The sequence below is a fragment of the Xenopus tropicalis genome, chromosome 2 (genome assembly GCF_000004195.4).
Source record: "Xenopus tropicalis strain Nigerian chromosome 2, UCB_Xtro_10.0, whole genome shotgun sequence".
Lineage (NCBI taxonomy): Eukaryota > Metazoa > Chordata > Amphibia > Anura > Pipidae > Xenopus > Xenopus tropicalis.
In genome coordinates, this window is record NC_030678.2 from 50,603,289 (window position 1) to 50,625,496 (window position 22,208).

Consider the following 22,208-nt stretch of genomic DNA (forward strand, 5'->3'; position numbering starts at 1 on the left):
AATGTTACTGTAAAATACTATATAAAACAGTCAGCTTTGTTGCACTAATCAGTATTTCTTTTTATAATAACGGCACCCAGTTACCCTCTTTGATCTCCAGTTGTCCTAAAATTAATAAATGCAGACACATCAGGTATTTAATATTTATATTTATTTAAAAATGTTCTTGACAATTGGCAGCCACATTGACCTTTCTAGCCTCTGCCGTGCTCCTTAGCTTTCTAATTTAGGACACTTAAGAAATCCGATCAACGGAAATCCATTGGTATTGGATTACATCCTGCCTAGAGGTGAAGTCAAGTTTGGTAACTGCTCAGATTGGATTAGTATCAGTTTTCCATGGAACTAAGGCATTTCTAACGTGAAGTTTGGGATAGGGGGGTTTATTAAAAATGTCTTTCTTAGTGAATCACTGACTTAAATAGATACTTAATCCTGATAGCAGAAACAATTGTTTCTCAAAGGCATTTTAAAACACATCTCTATCATTATACAAGGTAAAAAGAATTTTCTACAGTATACTGCACATTAGTGGGATCAGTGGAGTAATGATAGAGGAAGCAGACAGGGGGCGACCACAAGGTCTACTTCCTCTATCTGGGAGGAGGCCAGACCACAGGGTCTGCTTACCCACCCCGGGACGAGTGGGTTGGGATTGGGGGATGTGAGTGGGCAGGCAGGTGGAGAAAGGGCTGGTAGCTCTAGAGTTATGTTAAACACAACCCTCCGATGTGCTATCTGCGTGATTTGGGAAGTTGTGTTTGTTCTTAAATATTTCTGAGACTGGGGCAAATATTTTAAGGAATCATGCTTTGGAGTTAACCCTGAAAATGTTATAAAATCCTTAAAATAAAAAGCCCATAGAGCTTAGGGACTTGACTGACTTCAAGTTTGATATGACTAGTTATGCAAAAGGTTGGACCAGATGGTCATATATGTTTTTGAACCTCAGCCACCCAGAAATTAATGTAACACTGTAATTTCATTGGAACAAGAATAAATGTATTACAAGTATAAGACTGTAAGTGCTCTCTTATATGGGCAGGGTGCAAGTTCTGAAATGGTAAAGATTCAAAATACTGCACCTCCTAGGGCTCATATAGAAGCCATTTGCACCTCAAGACTATTATGGGTGCAAACAGCACCTGCACAGGTGTCATGTACAGGGCTTCTTTGCAACTTCCATCACCTGGGAGTAGAAAGTGTTAAACCTGGGAGTAGCAGGCACAACTACCGAAGGGGAGGGGGGAGGATGGAGGGGGTAGTGCAACAAAATCAAGGCTTTTTACTGTATATGGTATTAGTGGTATCTACAATGGTTTAGAAGGGTTTGGCAAATATGAAAATGAAATATGTCTTTACTTTTTAACGTTTTTAAAGCAATTTTTTTTAAATGTATGTAAGTGATGTCCTAATTAATAAATATTCTATGTAGCTTTGCTGTGTCCAAGTTTTTCCTATAAACTGTATAGGAAGCCAAAAAGATGACAGCAACCCTAACCTGAAGGCATATATTTTCATACTATACACAGACTGGCCAAACCCCTGCCTAAGCTTATTAAAAGTAACATTTCTCTGAGAAGGATGCGGTTGGCCTACTATGTATTACAAGTGTTATTTACTAATGTACAAGCTAATCAAATCTAGTGACCACTAGCCATAAACATCTATATTTACAATAAAAAAATGCTAGAGTACAAATATGTAATAATCAACCATATCAAATTTCAACTACTGTATCTAAAAACACTATAAACATTAACTTTAGATGCAGATACATTATTTTGTGCATAGTTTCCTAAATGCATGCTTTGACAGATTCCACTTTATCTCTCAACTGTTATCTCTCACTTTATCTCTCAATCCCTCACATTAATGTCCAGTTTGGCATCTCTGTTTTCCTTGAAGAGTTTCATCACTTAAGTGAAACAGAAAGCCCACACACTATTAAAAGAGAGCACTTTTCCTTCTCTGTTCAGTAATCCAGCTTCCTGGGCCCACATCCATCTGAAGCATCTTCATCACCCATTTGTCTTTGCGTGCTCCATCCACAAACTCATCTAAGGACAGCTGGCCTAGTGAAATAGGAATAAAAAGAAAGGTGAAACCAATACATACAGTAAGTAACCATAACACAGCACAAAATATTTGTTCAATATCTTCCCAAACATGTATTTTTATATCTCTAATAACTTTACTAGGCTTTATATTAATTCTATGTGATATTTGTCCAAGTAACCCTTTAGATTTTTTAAACTCTTTAGGCATAAATTATACAAGGATCACTTTAGGGAAATATCCTGTGAAAATTCTTAATGAATGCAGCTGCTAACACCGTTAAGGGGTTGTTCACATTTGAGTTAAATTAGTATGATGAAGAGAGGGCTGCTCTGAGGCAATTTGCAATTGGTTGCATTATTTGTGGTTCTGACTAACATTGTTCCTAACAGGAACTGTTGAAACATCCCATATTTTAAAAAGTTTCATCTTGTCACAGAATATGTAAAATAATAAACCTTTCCCATTCTTAACTTATAAAGAACAATAGACTTATTGCCATAAGCTAAATTGCCATGTCCACCAAGCTAGTGAGTAATAGTATCACTACTTGCATCCTATCAACTGGGTTCAACCAAAATATTAACAACTAAAATCATCCAATGTATCACTGACTGAATCCAACAAGATCACCAACTACAACCAAATTATTTCAAACTGCAAACACCTAAATCATCCCCACCTGCAGCCAGGTAATACCTAAAACCGATAATACCTAAACCAGAACAGAAATCATGATTCCATAAGTAACTTATTCAGTAACTTTATTTATAAAGATATACCTGTGGACTCAAATTTAATTTAATGATATAGTGTATATAATTACTATATATATATATATTTATATATAATATAAATATACACACGTATTATGTGAAACATTGGCCTTTATTTTAAGTAAATTAAATAAAACAATGAGTTTCTCAATTTTCAAGGCTTCCTCATGTTGGTGCTACTTTATATATATTGGGCATCAGCACAAGTCAAAAAACTCAACTATAATGAATCTTTTCTCAGTCAGTCAGTGAAAAAAGAACGATTGCAAAACCAAACAAAGTGTGTACGGCAGGCAATTACAGGTTATATAACATACAAACAACTATTGGTATTTAAGCTGGTTTCACATACATTAACTAGGCAGTTACTGTTATGTAATACAGGATTACATGTAGTGGATTGAGAAAATAAAGTCATTTGCTAAAGATCAACCAAACAAGGGCAGAGACACTAAATCAGCTTATCATCTAAGTGTACCTTTGTTCCTATTGCAACTCATTTATATGAGCTCATTTACAGTTCCCCAGGCAGATATGAAAAAGCACTCAGGGGCACAAGAGCATTTTGCATAAAGTCTCAGTCTGCATGTTTCCAAACGGTGTAACAGTATGGCGCACAGTGTAGCATACTATACATATTGGACTGCAATAGCATCTAGGTCTTGCTTGACCATTGATCCTGTAGAAGAGCATATAAATTCTCATAAGGACTAAGAACAACATTACCATCTCCATTTTCATCCACTAACTGGAATATCCTCTCTACCACCTCTTCTGGAGAAAGCAAGGGTGTTCGTTCGTCTTGTCCTCGACGACAGACTTTCTTCAAGTTATAGATAGACTGTCAATAAAATGAAAATGGTTTGCTTAATATAATTCAGTTAGTAAAGCAGTCATCATCATGAAGGTCTGGACTGTATAAAAAGAGAGTGACATTAAGTAAAGATAGGAAACTCTTAGGACAGAAATATGTTTCTCACCTCGACTATTTCTAGCAGTTCTGCCTTGTCTATGCAGCCATTTCCATCTCTGTCGTACACTTTAAATGTCCATTTCAGCTTGTGCTCTAATTTTCCTCTTAAAACAAGATTCAAAGCTGCTACGTATTCCAAAAAATCTATAGTGTTATCCTGCAAAAAAAAGAGTGCAAATCTCATTGTTATACGGTGTATCAGTACTAAAATGCATGCCTTGTATGACTAATAACGAAAATGACATTACAGTAACTTGCACCTTCGGATGAATGAGAAAGACCAATTATTCTATATGTATTTAGATTTTATAATCATTGTAATAATATATTTATGTCTACAGATTTTATATATAACATTGGTCAAATGTAAGAATAAAGAATTTTCAGAAACATGGATATTGGAGTGTGGACCACCTTTATTGTATGTGTGTGTGTATATATATTTATGAAGGTTATTTACAATCACATACAAAGTTCTGCTTTATTATTACAGAAAAGAAAATAATTAAAAATTATTTATTCAAAATAGACTTTACAGGAGGTGACCTTCCCATAATTTGTAGCTTTCTGGATCACAGTTTTATGGATAAGAAGCCCCATACCTCTATTACAAATGATGCAGACCCTTGGGCAATTCTCTCATTTTACTGAATAACATCCTACACTGAAATTCGTTCTCTGTGATATTTTTGTGTCCAACCACAGAAACTCAAAATGGGCTTTATTTTGTCACATTGTTCCAGGCTGATGTTAAAGATAACGGTATAGCAAACCATAGTCCCAACAATATCTATTAGCCCCAGGTTGTTCATGTTAGTTGCTTGTACATTTTTTAAAAAGTTCCATACATTCTCAGTTGAGCTGAGGAGACATTGTAGGACATTCACCTATTTGCTCTGAGCCATTGCTCTGTTAGTTTGGCCTTGAGTGTTTGGGATCGTTGCCCTAATGAAAGATAAACTTTCACCCATGTTGCTTTGCACTGCTCCCAATGTATTTGAACCTTTGAACAGGTGTCATTCTAGTGTATCACAAACCCTGACCCAGTGTTCACTGCAATGCATTGAAAGCACCTCCTTATTGCGTAAAATAAATCAGGGCATGTCGTCTTTCCTGCAGCACATCCTATGCAGAGCATGCCTCTAATGAATGCCACTGTATGGTATCACAGCCTAAATTTCCCTTGCTAGAAATTGACTGATTACTTATTAAAAAATAAATAGCATTTGTGCAGGCATATATATGCACATAGATGTGTGAAATTTGTTGAAATTTTGTTTACTGGATTGAAGTAAACATTTCAAATAGTCACTTCAGGAACTGAGTAGTATAGGCAGTGTAGGCCTCTTGTGTAACCCAGAGTAACCAATGATATATACATGTTTTCTTTCATTAGCTCAACTGCATTCCACTCAGACCATGTTTCTGCCTAACTGAATGTTCACCTTTATAACACCTTCCTGTTAATAAAAATTAAACACCCGTTACATATAGCAAACTGCTGAGTTTTTGCATGTTGCCTCTCATGGCAAATCAAATATCATTGTGAGATATAAAGGGGGAGTGGTTATTTCTAAAATGTTTAAAACATTAATAAAGAAAGCATTAAACTGTGTGCTGTCTGTGTCAGCTGTTAGGTGTAGAGAATATTGTTTTGTTACTGTCCTTATGTCACTGTGTGTGAAGGAAGGGGGGCACTAGTTAAAGTATCCCTGGAGTGCTAAAATAGTTCAATGTACTGGTTACAACTTGATATGAAATGGATCACTGCTTTCTCACCGGCTCTACAGTAAGTAGTGAGTCTGCAGTTTAGCACAAGCTATAAATAACACATTTAAAGCAAGCAAAGGATAATACAAGGATAAGTACAGAGCACTACCTAGTGTTCAAACACTAAACTAATAAGAAACCATTGCTTCAATGAAAACTCCACTAAACTCTTTTATGTTAAATAAATCTGGCATTACTGTTGTTGTTTTGTAATGTTTATACATTGCATTACATATATGCTCAACCAAATATTATTCTTGTAATTGCAACACACTCATGCTGTGAGTCACTGACATATTTTTGCCGGTTCTTCCTGATTCCACCATGATTACATTATATTATGCAATATAGAGGTGTACTAACCATATAAAAGAATCAAAATACAGTTCCATAAGCTAATAAAACTGTACCATAAAAACATAATTCATGATCCTGAATTTAATCAAAATCAATATTACTAGTATAGAACAATCAGCATATGAATTAATACATAATTTAACAGTTTATTATAAATTTGTCATGAGTGGCACATAAATATCACCACACAGCAAAGATCAAACCACCAGTGTCAGTTCCATACAATTGTCTATACCTGAAAAGCTCTAATTACCACAAAATGTGCCACTGGTCATTTATGATGACAAAAAAACTTCAGGTGGATAGGGGAAAATGTCCAAGAATGTCTCCAACTAAAAAGATGGAACCTAAATCCCCAAAGGAAGTGCAATTACTATAATTAAACACTAAAAATGAAACTATTTACAATTTGCATACACCAGGGCATTGATTGTTCTTCATAAACTTCTCTTCACTCCCATTGGTTGTCTAGATCACATATTGTTCTACAACATGACTGACAGTATGACTGAGCAATTTGCAATGCACTACTGACACACAGCATGGTTGACCTGTTTACAGCAGGAGAAAAATGTTGGGTTAAGGAAGCATACTAATAAAAAAAAATATTGAAATAAGTTAATAAGGAATTATTAAGCATCCACTTCAATTTCGTGGATGTTTCTATAAGCAACAGTTTCTATTTACAGTAGGTTACTGCAACACTTGGGGGTTTCACTTATACGCAGGATGAGAAATGGCTCGTCCACTCCGATTTGCAGAAAGGTGTGTCTGTGACCTGGGTGCAGAAGCATGGAATGGATTTCAAAGCAAAAATGCATACTCATGTGTTTCGCCTACAAAATCTGTTCCATGTAATATGCATGGGCTGATGCAGCTTCTCTAGGTGCAGACACAACATTCTGCAGATCAGGGCAGACAGGCCAAGAAAGCCTGGCAGTAGCGATAGTAGTGATAAAGAAGTATATAAAGATTATAGGGAGAATGTATTTCTACAGGTGCAGTGAGCAAAGTGCAATTTCGAGCAAAATGCAGTATCCAGTACCATTGCAGTAGCAAGAACGTGGCACAATTGGGGTAGGGCAAAATGACAGCAACAGCATGGGTAGGGGGAGCCCCAGGGTTGACCTATGTCAATAGACGCAGCAGTGCTCAATTCACAATTGAAGGCAGGAAGAACTGCCTTATGGAAATGCAAGGAGTGCCTTTTGACACAAGTTCCTTTAATAAAAGTGAATAAATAGTAAGTGCAGAGGACCACAACTGCAGTTGCGGACGTACAGGAGCAGTGGCCAACTCTATGTTTTAGCTCCCATCCTTCCCAGCTAAAGTCGTGTGATCCTAATGGTTGCCAATAAAAGGGCAACCATTTGGAATTTTTAATATATATGACCACATTTGCAGAGCCAAACATAGCAAAGTGCATTGGCCATTTTATTACACTTTGTACTGTGCATTTTGAAGTCTTCAAATAGACAGGGCTGTGCGGCACGTCCTGACGCTGTACTGAGAATTTACTTTTTTTTTCTTGTGCCTCTTAGTGCTCTTACACCACCCCCCCAGAAGTCACCAAGGAGTTGACCAAGAAGATGATCATCTAACAGTACAAGGCTGAAGGCTAGTGCTTTTATAGTCAGGGAACTCCAAAGTAATTTCAAATATCTTCAAATTTTACAAGGGGGGCACTTTCTTATAACACACAAGAATCAGTGAGTCATTTCACAGATATAACACCAGTAAGTAACAATGATAACTGATGAAATCACCAAGCACCTTTTTTAAGGATATCAATTACAAGATATCTATGGCTCTTGTGTATTATATATAGAAAAAGAATAATAATAATAATACAGCTATAAGGATGACATTGTTTTACATGAGTTAGAGCATAATGAAATGTTTCATTTGTTAACTAGAGGGCAGCAACCTCTAAAGTTTGCCTAAAAGTTTCCACCAGTGGAAGACCTGAAGCTTGGAGCTTCATAAGATGTTGCATTCACTTACCTAGATGCAGAATGCAAAATGCAATGTTTGTGCACAATTGGCATGTTACACAGTGCTCCATTTTTTCCAGAATTCTAGTGTTATTGGTGATGCAAAAAGGCTACTGCATCTTATTCACAAAAATGGATGCAACTGTGCATGTGCTTTTTTCGCAGATTTGTGATAAAATTGTGGCATCTGTCTGCCATCACTTACAGTGTTTGCCGTGCAGGTGACTTGTGCCCCCCATTTTTTCAGTGCTAGTGTGCTACAGGGCGCTGAGGGAAACCTGAAGGTGGGAGTATCTCCTGGGTTTCTCTGTGAATGCAAGACAGAAAGCACAAAGCAGGGCCAAGTGCATCTATAGGGAAGTGCCAGGAGCACCTTTGGAAGTGGTATTAAGTTGCCCACTGCGCTTGTGGATGTAAATGAGCCCTAAGGATGTAGTATGGATAATTTAAAAGCCTCAAAATTAAAATCTTCATCTGGCATGGTCCAGTGGGTGCAGACAGGCCATGTATAGGATTACATAATGGTTAGACACATAATAGCTTACCTCAGAGGTAAGAGGCAGCCAAGATACATACCTCCCAGTAGTACAATTTTTTGTGGGACAGTCCTGCATTGCAAACCTGCAGATGGCTGAAGAGCTGTGGAAAGGGGGTGCAGTGTGGGCAGATCTGGTAGGTGTCCAGGAATAACTGGGCATGGTCAGGAAAGAACTGTGGCATGGTCTAATGTCACTGGATGTTGCTGCTGTTTCTCAGTACTCCCTGAAGTTCCCCAAAGGAAGGTTTTTTTATTCCATGCGTAACATTGCCAATGTGTTTTGAAAGTGAAAGTGGCTTCCTTACGAGTCTGGCAAGTGTTTGGCCTTTTTGTGATCACCCTACCTATTTATAAGTAATCTAACCACTATACTGCAAAGGATTGTGGATTAATCTATTATGTGAAAGGGGACACTGTTATGCACTATTTGGAGCACATACACAAAAGTGCTTTAACTGGAGATTAAATTTACTAAACTGTTCTTTTGTTTTTCCTTCAGGCCTGTTCTAAAAGTCAAGAAAGAGGAGGGCGCTCCTGTTCTTGGATATAAATTTGGTATTTGCACTAAGGTTATACATTTTATCACATAAGGGTTATATTGTTGCCACAGGTGACCCCGCTGGTGCAATTTAGCACCCAGGTTTGTAAATGAGTCACCTTGGGGCATATTTACTATAGGGAGAATTTTCTTCTCATCTAACTCAAAGTTTGCATCAACACATCAGGCATATTTTTATGGAGTCACCGCACATTTACCTAAAATAATACTAACACCATTGCCTCCTCTTGACTTTAAAAATCTAGAGCCATGTTGCTGTAGGGCTGCTTTCCATGAACAGGGACTGGGCATACTGTTAATATAGAAAGACAAACTGAAGGTGCAAATACAGGGAAATACGGCATGAGAACCTCTTTATGTTGCCTGAAACTTGGACAAAACTTAACTTTCAGTGACAATGGTCTCAAACACAAGGCCAAGATAAGCTGCAATGGGCCAAATTATGCTCTTATTTCTGGAAGAAATTTGCCTGGAGGTACATAATACCGTAAAGCTTATGTCCGACGGAGAGATAAGTCACCCATAATAAATCTCTGCTATCGGGGGCAACTTGCCATATTGTCTTGTATTATGCTAAACAAACAAAAAAACTTAGGGAGAGAGTCGCAGTAGCAGTACTCTAATTGGAGTGCAGCAGATAAAAAGAATAAACACATTTTTAAAGCAGTAGATATGTGTGGCAAGAACAAGACAACAAAAGAGAAAGTGCCATCTGCAAAGATGAACGTAACACAATAGAAGCTAAAACATATAATGTAAAAATGCTTGGATGTTGTAGACACTTTAGTAGCACAGTGGTTAGCACTGCTGCCTTCTAGCACAGAGACCCTAGGTTCAAGTCCAGCCACAGTCCAACAACATACATGCAGCTTAGTTCCTGATACATTTGACCATAATGTAAATATTATAGGGATGATAGATAATAGGATGACTGGGACAGGGACTGATGTAAAAACACTATAAAGTGCTACAAAATAATGTGACCCTATATAAATAATGAACAGTAACAAAAACATTGGGAAAAAAACTAATAATTATTGTTATTATGGCAGGGGTACATAATTGCAGGTATTTAAAAAGATCACATTTTCAATTTTTTTCATGTGTTCATGTGTTATTTGTAATTGGGATTACCCAGCAGAACATTATATTGGAAATACCTATAAACATAAGAAAACAATGAGATATATAAAATGCAAAACCACTCATATTCATAGGGTAATGAGCACTGCTACATGTTCGCTGAAGTGTGGATGCCCTTATGTAAGTGCCCTGCTTCTGCAGTTGGGGATTCTGAATCAGCATTCTAAATCATAAGTCCACATCTATCTGTTAATCCCTGCATAAAACAAGGCCAACATTATATCCACAGATTTACATCTTATGCATCCTAGACCTTATCTTCCCCTTTGCACCTGTTCTGTAGCCATACAACAACACCCAGATACACAAGATTCACTAAAGCATGCATCGCATATTTCCTCCTCTTGAAACAGATGTATGAAAATAAATAAAAGTGAAAAACCTCTTTCAGTTTGGACTCAGAAATTTATGACATTTTTGTCATCCTGTCAAACTATGGCTGGGGGGACTCAGCCTGAAGGCATGCTAGGGTGATATCTGATGAGAATAAATAGTTTTATATACTAACTGCGAAATGAGTATTGAGTGGGATTTTGGGAAGAGCACTTATAAGCGATTTGCACAATAAGCTCAATGTAAAATATTTCTTTGTTTTTAGGGTTATGTTCTCCTTTAAGGGGTTCCCTGATCAATTCTCTCCTATGCCCAGGTAACAAATGTATAAAAAAACAGACACATAGTCATGTAAGGATACTTGCAACAGACTTTTGGTTCTTGTTTGGACTAGCAGTGCTGACTTTCCTGGTGTTTTTGTGCCCCACTCTTGCAAATATGCTTGAACAGATGTGGGCGTCAGGCACGAATTTGTGGCGAAGTCACAAAGGCCCGGGCCTAGGGCGGCACAAATTTAGGGACGGCATGAAACCCAAGCCGCACTGAAATTTTACTCACATGCGGACCAGACGTGCAGAAACTTCAGGCGTCCTCTCCCCACTGCTCCGTATGTGAGTTAAAGGGTTGGGGGGGGGCAGAAAGTGGGCGGCCGGGGAAAAGGTGGCAGCCTCAGGGCGCTGTGTTTTTAAATCCGACCCCGCTTGGAGTACATTACGCTTCTTTCTTTTAGTGTTCTCTTTATTATCATTTTATGACTTAACACAAAGTTTTCAATCATCAGGACCATTTGTCAAGCATAAGAATTAGAATTGTTTATTCTTTTGTTACAGTACTTGCATTGCTTGTTTCACTGCGTTATGTACAACATTCAAGGAGGTGTAAAGGAGAAATAAACTATAAAAACGAATATGGCTACAAATGTCATGTTTTATGTTCTCAGCTTTTTGCGCCACCCTAAATGTTCAGTACCTCTATAGCAGTAATGATTCAATTCAAAATTATCCCAGAAGCTCCTCATCTTGGCTTTTGTTAGCAGTGTCATGCTCAGTGCATTCTGGCAGCTGTTGAGAAGCTAAGCAGAAAACAAGGCTTGCCTACCATATAAGCTGATTATTATATTCTGATGGCTATGTAATAAGAAATATGAAATAATTACTAATCAGCCTTATATTGTGACATTTATATTCTATATATACAGTATATTGTGAGTCGGTCCCTAAGCTCAGTAATTGACAGCAGCACAGAGCATGTGCAGGGAATCAGCAGAAAAGAAGATGGGGGCTACTGGGGCAGCATGCCTACCTACTCCTTTGTTATACTTTAGTTCTACTTTAAACATTTAACTCGAAGAAAAAAAAAAAAAAAGTAACCCCTATAATCAATCCACACTTCTACACATGGATTTCCTTGGGCTTATTCACTAGATCTATGCTATTTGGTCATTTACATGCACTGCAATTTAGGGTTGCAACCTTTGCTGCATTTTAAACCTGGGCAAAGAGGTATGCGTGGTGATGTCGGAGAAGTGCGCCGCTGACGTCATCATGCTAGCCGCCGTCATGTGATGACTTTTCTGGGCACATCATGACGTCAGACATAATTCAGAGGGTTTCTAGCCAGTTTTCAGAATGTTGAAAACCAGGTAAAATTTTTTGAACCAGACAGCCCCTTAAAAAACCGGACAAAACTGAACAGGTGGCAACCATACGGCAATAACTAAAGCCACATTGTTTTGATTGCCGCAGTGGATGTTGCAAAATCTGTCCAATATGCTGCTAACTTCATATAAATGCATAGGGAGCAAAGGGTCATGTTCATTTTCTGTTTTATGGTTGGGCATATACTATTTAGGTCTAGACCCACCACTCAACCTAATTTGCCAAGGCAGCATTTTATGCTAAGTAAACCTGTATGAAACATTGGTTTCCAATCCAGAATGTCATTGTTTTGCACAATAGTACACTGTTTAAATGCGTTTAACAGATTAACAGTGTCCTTTAAAGTTCTTTGCTGCTATTTTGTAGAAGAGTCCATTCAGGGAAGCAGGGAGGAAGGAGCCACTGCTGAGTTAAGGCCAGAAGAACGTACCTGATCCAGGAGATCAATGCTGTTGAAAGTACACACCCAGTGGAGCTTAATATCATCTATCTGCAATTTTTAAGGTTTCTGTTTCCTAGGGTCCACCTAATGCATATTTTATAGCTAAAGTCACTGCACATACATATATCAGGTTTAGAATCCCAAACCTAAACAGGCAGGATAATAGTACAAACAGAAACTAAACAATGTAATTAAAATTCAAATTTCTGACCTGTGCACAAATTTCTGCTTGAGTATAGCCACCTTTAATAATCACATGCAAATCTTTTGCTTCCCTTTAGTTTTTATAACTTAAACACACTGCAGTATCAATGCAAATACAGTAGAAACTAAAAATTAGTACAAACTGATGTCATAAACTATTCCCATTTTAAGTAGTTCATGTGCGTATCTAGTTTACTTCCAATGATAGTTTATATCAAAGGTTTATATCAAACCTGGCATTACTAGATTTGCTGCCCTACAGCTTGTTAACGGACCCCCAGCTGTAGTTCCCAATCAGGGCCGCCATCAGGGGGGCACAGGGGGTACGACTGTCCCGGGCCCGGGCGTTTTTAGATTTAAAGGGGGCCCGGCCGCGCTAGAGTTTCCGGGCCCCCTTTCATCAAGCCCGGCCCGGGCCCAATCTTTGCTTCCGTCTTCCTCTATGTGCCGCGGCTCTCTGTCGCATCCTCGCTTTTATAAGGTTGCGCCCGTGCGTACTGACGTCACACGCACGGAGCGCAACCTTATGAAAGCAGAGAAGCCGCTGAGAGCCGCAGCACATAGAGGAGGACATCACGGGAGCTGGAGGCTGCTGGGAGGAAATGGAAGGTGCTTGGGGGCCCTGGGGGAAGCTGAAGGATGCCCTGGGGGAAACTGAAGGATACTTGGGGGGCCCTGGGGGAAGCTGAAGGATGCCCTGGGGGAACTGAAGGATGCCCTGGGGGAAACTGAAGGATGCTTGGGGGGGGCCCTGGGGGAAGCTGAAGGATGCTGGCGGTGCCCTGGGGGAAGCAGGAGGATGCTGTGGGGGAGCTGGAGGATGCTTGGAGGCCCTGGGGGAAGCTGAAGGATACTTGGGGGGGCCCTGGGGAAAGCTGAAGGATGCCCTGGGAGAAGCTGAAGGATGCCCTGGGGGAAGCTGAAGGATGCCCTGGGGAAGCTGAAGGATGCTGGCGGTGCCCTGGGGGAAGCCGGAGGAAGCTGTGGGGGAGCTGGAGGATGCTTGGAGGCCCTGGGGGAAGCTGAAGGATACTTGGGGGGGCCCTGGGGGAAGCTGAAGGATGCTTGGGGGGGCCCTGGGGGAAACAGGAGGATGCTTGGGGGGGCCTGGGGGGAGCCAAAGGATGCTGGGGGTGCCCTGGGGTATGAGTATGAGTAATTTGGGGGAGGACCACCAATGTTTTAGGGGGCCCTGGGCTGGCTAGCAATGATTTAGGGGGTACCTGCCCTGGCACCAATGCAAAATGTAACCCCTGGCTACCAATGTCTGTATGTCTTTTGTATTGATGGGGGGGGGGTCACTGGGGGAGGGGCCATTGGGGGTGTGGGAGGAGGGGGGGCCCAGAATTTTTTTTTGTGAGGGGCCCCGTAATTTCTGATGGCGGCCCTGTTCCCAATATGCCCAATTCCACGTCCTTATCAATTATTAAATGCAGCTACATTAAAAAGTTAGTTCCGCAGCTGTTTAGACATCACATTAATAAATTGTACTTTCAGTTGATTAGTGCAAATTAGACAGGTTTGATGTCTCTTGGTGGCCCCTCCAAGCCTGGAGCTTTGGCGGGTGTCACCATGTAGGTCTGCTACTGACAATGCTGGTATAGTGCTTAGCAATGAACAATTCAATTTTTGTAATGGATTGATGGAAATCCCTCCATGGCTCCATCTATTAAAGGTTATGTTTTAAGGAAGCCGTGGCTCCATCTATTAAAGGTTATGTTTTAAGGAAGCGCACTAAATTAGCAGTAATAATTTTTACCCTTCTTTTTTACCCCTTGAAATTCAAGACCAACTAATGGTGCAAACTTACAGCTTAATACTGGGTAATACTAATATTTATGCAATGTATCGGACCATTATAAAAACCACAACGTTTAACAATCCCTTACTTATTAATATAGCTGGGGTCCATATAGCATATGTTTAATTAATACAGTCTCATGTAGGTTAGAAAGAGTTCCAAACCTACAAACCTCTAATGTATTCAATTTGCAATAATGTCTGGTGGTGATGGACAGAGAGCATGCAATTGGGCTGCAAAATCCACTGACCCATCAAGCAGCAAATGAGGCCAGGCACTTATGCAAGGGAATGCTGGATTGAAAACAATCTATAATTAGAAATAAAGTAGGGTGGTTTGGGGAAACTATTTGGGAGCAATTTACTACCTGGTTTTTTTTCAATTCAGATTTTTTAGCACTAAAAGTCACAGAAAGAAATTGAGACTTTTTCAAAATTTACTGTGAGACAAAACTGCTAAAAATCTGAATCTGACAATTCGCCAGCTAAAACTTGCTGAGATCATGTAGAAGTCAATGGCGGATGTCCCTTCCCTGGAGGATCCTTCTTTGCTATGAAAGTTTGACGTTTTGAGATTTTTGACACTGGTTCTGTGTGCAACAGTTTGAGAAAGTAGAGATTTTGGTGAGACAAGTATTGTGACTTTTCTGCGACTTTTTCCCGCACTGACTTTTTCAGTTCAAACTTTTTAGTAAATGTCAGACATTCATGGATACGAGTTTATTCGAATTTTTGAAAAGAAAAAAATTAAAAAATTAGAGTTTTAGTAAATCTGCCCCATTATGTGAACTTATATGCTTTCATAGGCAGTGAATACCAACTTCCTTACTCTCACACAGCAGTAGGTCTGTTATTCTTAATGGCTGAGATTGTAGAGTTCTTTATAACATAACCATTCAGAGGTCCAAGGTCCCATGTGAAACCCTGTATTTGCATTACTGCAGGAATTTGATTCAGTAAAAGGATAGGACAGCAGATGAGAAAAATGAGAAAGCTTAGCAAAACAAAAGGGAAATAGTCAGGATCAGAAGGAGACTGTACACAGAATTGTATTGTAAAGAATTATTGAAAGTGTTATTCAAAGAGTTAGCCCCCCAGTAGATAACACTTTCCTTATGCTTTAACAGGGCATTACAATATAAATAACTATAGGCTGAACAGCTTGGCTGCTTATACTTCAAACAAAATTTTTTTACTAATCTTTATATTTCCTTCTTTTGTGGTTCTAAATAATAAAACACTTCTTTCATTAGAGTGAACTCTATTAAAGGGGTGGTTCATCTTCAAATTAACTTTTAGTATGTTATAGAATGAGCAATTCTTAGCAACCTTTAAACTGGTCTTCATTTTTATTTTTATAGTTTTTGAATTGTCTTCTTCATTTAACTCTTTCCAGTTTTTAAACGAGGGTCACTTTTGAAGCCAAAACTGTTACTCTGTAAGGCTATCATTTTATTGTTATCGTTATATTTTATTACTTCTATTCAGGTCTGTTCTATTAACATTCCAATTTTTCACTAACGCCACTACTTGGTTGCTAGGGTAGTCTGGACCTTAGCAACTAGATAGCTGCTAAAATTCTAAACTGGAGAAGCTGCTGAACAAAGCTGAAAAAGCTGAATAATTCAAAAAAACATGCTTAATGAAAAATGAAGACCACTTGCAATGTATCTCAGAATATCACTCTCTATATCACACTAAGGGACCGATTTACTAATCCACGAACGGATCGAAAGCGTCCGAATGCGTTTTTTTCGTAATGATCGGTATTTTGCGATTTTTTTCGTCGCCAGCGCGACTTTTTCCTAAATTGACGCGACTTTTTCGTAGCCGTTACGACTTGCGCGAATTGTCGCAACTTTTTCGTAGCCGTCGCGAAAAAATCGGAAAGGTTTGCCCACCGTTTACTAGCGCTCAATACGAAAAAGTCGCAAAATGTTCGTTTCCAATCCGATTTTTTTCCATTCAGGATTCGGATTCATGGATTAGTAAATCAGCCCCTAAAAGTTACATAAAGGTGAACCCCTTTAAACTCTACTTTTATTCTAAAGGTGGCTTTTGTAGGCAAAACTTGTTTTAATTGTTACAGTACAGCAAGTTTACAAGATTTCCTTGGCTTAGATTAACTAGTTGTTCCATCATTATATCTAACTGAAACACCTTATTTATGAGCAAATACAGAACTATTGAGAAGGCTCTATGCAGAAAAACAACAGAAAAATGTATTTACTCACCCCATTTTTGTCAAAGGCTCTGAACATGTGCTCAACATAATCGGCTGCTTCTTGGTTGTCTGCCACCCCAAAAAAGCGCTTGAACTCGTGCATAAATAGAGTCCCACTGGGGCATTCCACCACAAACTTCTTGTACCATTCCTGAAGCTCCGCCACATCAATCTCCACTTTGCTTGATTCCTCGCTCAGATGCTGGCCCATCTTTAGTAACAGTTGAGTAAAATAGAATACAATTTATGCCCAGTGTATTAAAGAACAGAATGAGAATGCTTTTTTATTAATTGAATTCTTTTTTCCTATTCATGCCCCCAGAGATGGACATCCTCCTCTTGGTAGCAATTATACTAAATGCATCAGATTACAATTAAGTATCTTGCAAAAATATGTTTCCTTTGTTCCTAAGGTTTTCTACAAAAGCTTGGGTAGGCAGATGCAGACTACATCAATCTACAGATTTCAGTTGCAGTGCCCCTCCTGTAATCGCTTCTAATCCAGTATTTCATTTTCTTCCATTTTTGGTTCAGGAAAATGAATTATCCATAGTTGCATCCACCAAGCCAAAATATTGGTCCTACTATACTCCAGACAGGTCAGCATAGCAAAGCGCAGAGGGAGACTAATGCAGAATGTGTTGGCAGGGATGGATAAGCAGAATTAAGATCATTAGAAGATATTAACAAAGACTTTAATAACGCCTTTTAAAGACATAAGATACTATAAGATGGGAAACATGGACAATATACAATATAAATCACTTTTACAAAATGTCCATATGTGTATTTTTAATGGTTTATGATTTTGAAAAATTGGCCAAGCTAACAAAAGATGTTAAACACACATATTATATATGGGCATTTGGGTGCTGATGCAGCCTGTTCAGCTAAAGTGCAATTACAACTAGAACACCACTGTATTTAGACATAATTCACTGTGAGGAAATATTCTGCTCCCCTTTCTTATAAACATTTGTACATATCCATAAGCATCTTTAAATGCAGTGTGGATAAGAGTTCCACCTTGTGGCAACCTGTGTTTAGTGATCTATTTCTCTCCAGGGGGTCTGTACTCAATGAGATGAAAATCAATACGAAACACAGAAAACAAACAGCTCAATATTTTTCTGCATTTAGCATTAATCTCTATGGGTACTACCAGGAGGCATGTGGGCACATGTACATCCATAAGTGCAGTGAATTCAATTTCAAGTGCAATTAGCATGATGGGTTTTTTTTCTCCGCAATTCTGCATTTTCCCAGAATTCCTGTGTTATTACAGTCACAAGGGGGTGATGCGACTGGTGCAATTGTGCTGCACCTATTTTGTGTGTAAATGCAGCTGTTAGAATCTCTGAGATGCCTAGAATGAGCGTGCCACTGCATATGTCCAACTGGTTGTGGCACATGTAAAATTGACTGCTTTTGCAAAAACAACCCCGGGGTAACAAATGCTAATACCACTCTCTCTGATGTAGAGCTTGCAAACAAGCAATGTACTTTAACTTACTCTTCACTAAAGCGTCAGTAATACTTTAGGCTAATGGCACACAAGGTTGTTTTTCCAGTTGTGTAGAAGTGGGGGCAGAGATCCGTACCTTGCATTAAGTGTACTGACAGACACAGTTTCAGCCTCAGTGCACTCACAGAGTGGATTTTGACACAGAAGTGTGAAAGTATGCAATTTAATTCCAAAATCAACTCTAAGGGGCCCATTCATTAAACAACGAATTTTCGCGAATTAAAGGAGAAGGAAAGTAATTTTGACATTTTACTGCAAATAGATTTGCCACATTAGTGTCACCTAGAACAATATATTTATTTTGCAGAAACCATTACCATACCTGAGTAAACAGCTTTAGAAGCTTTCTCCTTTGGCTTAAGATCGCAGTTGCCATTTTATGTAGCTTCCTTGCAGTCTCTAGCTGTTATAGCTGAGATCACACATTCCTAAGGGGGGGGGAATTGGGAGTTCTTAGCATTCTGGTGGGAGGGGGGAGCAGGAGAGGGCAGAGAGTAGAGAACCGCGCAGACTCTGGCCCCAGGAATTATGGCTGTTTCCGAGAGAGGAAGTCAGACACTGGAACATCATGTTTACAAAGAAATCCTGTGTTTCTTTTGATAGAGGACTCAGTGCGGCATTACTGTAAGTACTTATGGCTGTATTTACATAGACCTTTCTGAAAAAGCTTACTTAGCTTTTACCTTTCCTTCTCCTTTAAAAGCACGATTGGAAAAAATTCGGAGTAACCGCGATAATTTCTGATGTGTGAAAATTGTGCGAAAATATCGTTGTTGACCTGAAAGTCACAAAATTTTTGTATCCGAACGATCGGAAATGGACGCGAAAACCTTTCTGGCTTTGAAACTTCAATGCATGATTTTGGAAGCCTTTCACAGGACTGGATGGCATTCTACAGCTTCTGGCCAAAAGCTTGAATAAATTCCGAAATGGTCATAGTCTTTGCGAAAAATGTGACTTTTTTGTGGAAGTTAATGAAAACCGTGAAAAAGTCGTACTATTTTAACAATATTATCATGGGCATTACAAAAAGTTCTAAAAATTTGAAAAAATACGATTACGAAAAAAAAATCATGGTTTCATGAATGGGCCCCTATGTCTAATGCCAGGGGGGCTGATTCTCAGTCTGTGGATAAATACTGCGTCTGACATAGAATACATGCTATGCATTAACATGTGCCATAGTTTGCAACATACTGTAAATCAAGTTGGTGGCACAGAGGTAATGTAAGCCTGGACTTTAAAGGGGTTCACCTTTGAGTTAACTTTTAATATGATGTAGATAGCAATATTCTGAGACAGTTTGCAATTGTTTTTTATTCTTTAATTTTTTGGGTTTTGCTCAACAACTCTCCAGTTTGACATTTTAGCAATAATCTGGTTGCTAAAGTTCAAGTTACTTTAGCAACCAGGGAGCAGAATAAGTCAGAAGAAGAAGGCGCATCATTCAAAAACTATAAAAAAAACAAATTGAGAAGACCAATAAAAAAAGTTGCTTAGAACTGGCCATTCTATAACGTACAAAAAGTTAACTTAAAGGGGGACAACCCAAGGTGAGTGCCAAGTGCTAATGGCTTACTACAAATTTTGTGAGGATGCAGTTTTCATAAGAGCAAAACTGTGTTTGTGCCCACCATAATTAGGAAGCAATGTATGAAAGGGTCAGCATTGTCTTTCTGGGGTTAGTACCGATTTTACAATGAGAGCAATTACTAACACTGAGCATGAATTTAGGCAAAACGGGCGTTTTGCCATAGATTTGATTTTTATTTTTTAAATTGTAATTATTTTTACCTTTTTCCCTATGCATTTTTCAAAAGCATTTTTTATTATTTTACCTCCAGCTGTTCACCTGCTCTGAGGTGGCACAAACCACTGTAACTTATAGAGAAACTGTAGCAAGTTTTATAAAATATTGATTCATAAACTTGGCAACATTGTTTTCAAGAAAGGTTAATGTCATTTTTAATGTACATCCATGTGAAATTTCAGCTCAGATTAGAATCCTTTTTGCATATTAATTACAGACAGATATATAAAAAAGGAAAAAAAGAAACCTTTTTACAGTAGCAACACTGAGTTTCATAGTGTTTTTCTTGGAAGTTAGTAAACAAACCCCATATATTTGTATATATTCATACTATATTCAGAAAACCCACAACCATTTATACAAATACATCCATTATATAAGAATTTATCTTAAAAATGTTTAATATTTTGAGAGGATTATAACTGATATTTATCTCTCGTCAGGTGGCAAAATAGTGACCTGCTTCTCCTAATGCTGAAAGGCATTTAGATAGGATTCTATGTATAAGAGGATTGGGGCAGTTTCAACAGGACACAATAGATTAAGGCATATGCAGTGCAATGTGAGTTGGAATTCTTGCTCATTACAGATGTATTTTGTGCAGGGAAAATGATATACTGGTTGGCAACAATGCAATGTAGGCAAGTGCAACACATATTTGTATGGCATGTTATGAACTATATGCTAACATAAATGCTATTATTACATATCTTTTATCTTCAGTGTCAAACTATACATTTATATGATACTTTATAGGATATGTCAACCCCAAAAATACTGGGATACTGTCATGATTTTTATGGTGTACTTTTTATTTCTAAACTGCACTGTTAACATAGGAAATAATTCACTCTATCATTTAAACGTGTATTCTTGAACCAACAAATGTATTTTTTTCTTAGTTATAATATTAGTGTGTAGGTGCCAACTCAGTGCATTGTGCCCGAGTCTGAGCTTTCAGAAAGAGCCAGCGCTACACATTAGAACTGCTTTCAGCTAACTTATTGTTTTCCCAAGCTATCAATAAATATATGACATTAAGACATTAAAAGTTTGTCCATATATTGCAATGTACTTCAAGCTGGCTAGCTATGTCAAAGTCATTCCCAGTCTGGCCAGTCGGATTCATTAAGAATTCTACATTTAACAAAGAGACTAAGGGGCTGATTTACTAATCCACGAATCCGAATCCGAAAAATTCGGATTGAAAAACGAACATTTTGCGACTTTTTCGTCGCCGTTACGACTTTCCCGTAAATTGTCGCGACTTTTTCGTAACCGGTACGACTTGCGAGATTGTCGCGACTTTTTCATAGCCATAACAAATTTCGTGAATTGTCGCAACTTTTTCATTGCCATTATGCCTTAGGGGAATTGTCGCAACTTTTTCATTGCCATTATGCCTTTGAAGAATTGTCGCAACTTTTTCATTGCCATTATGCCTTTGGGGAATTGTTGCGACTTTTTCATAGCCATTACGACTTTCGCGTATTGTCGCAACTTTCGTATTGAGAGCTCGAAAAAGTTACGAGAATTCGCGAAAAAGTCGCAAAGTACCGATCATTACGGAAAAAACGCATTCGGCCGCTTTTCGGACATTCCTGGATTAGTAAATGTGCCCCTAAGTTTTAGTTGCTTGCTTTCAAGGTTAAACCCCTCAAATGGTTGCCCTATTATTGGCCCATTAGGATCACTTGACTGTAGCTGGAAGGGGTGGGAGCTAGAACTGTATTTAAGGCCTGCCATACTATGGCGCTTCCTTGCACATGAGTAAGGGGTGGCCCTTAATGTTCTAGCACTTATGCCTGTAGCATTGGTAAATGAGCCATTATGAATATAATAATTCTGCCCATTTTTTAATACTGTATTCCAAGTTACACAAAAATGCCTATACTGGCCAGTTGTAAAATGAGTTGTAAACAGTTGTAAAAAAACAATTGTAAAATAACCAGCAACACTATTTATTGGGCCTAAGCAGCTCCAATAGGAAGTTCTCCCTAAATGCAAATTTATTTTGGTTCTCTACTTATAGTTAATTTTGTCT

General features: G+C 38.6%; 1 protein-coding gene across 2 annotated transcripts in view; it reads right to left on the bottom strand.

The window, feature by feature from the left end:
* Positions 1-134: 134 nt before the first annotated feature.
* Positions 135-22,208, bottom strand: part of guca1b (guanylate cyclase activator 1B) — a 24,256-nt gene continuing 2,182 nt past the window's right edge. For both annotated transcript variants that reach the window (XM_004910731.4, XM_002933507.5), the window contains exons 2-5: positions 16,840-17,040; positions 3,815-3,964; positions 3,561-3,675; positions 135-2,075 (exon numbers count right to left, since the gene is read on the bottom strand). In XM_004910731.4, coding sequence (XP_004910788.1) covers positions 1,948-2,075; positions 3,561-3,675; positions 3,815-3,964; positions 16,840-17,040 — 594 coding nt within the window. In that variant the 3' untranslated portion in view covers positions 135-1,947. The remainder of the gene's footprint in view (positions 2,076-3,560; positions 3,676-3,814; positions 3,965-16,839; positions 17,041-22,208) is intronic.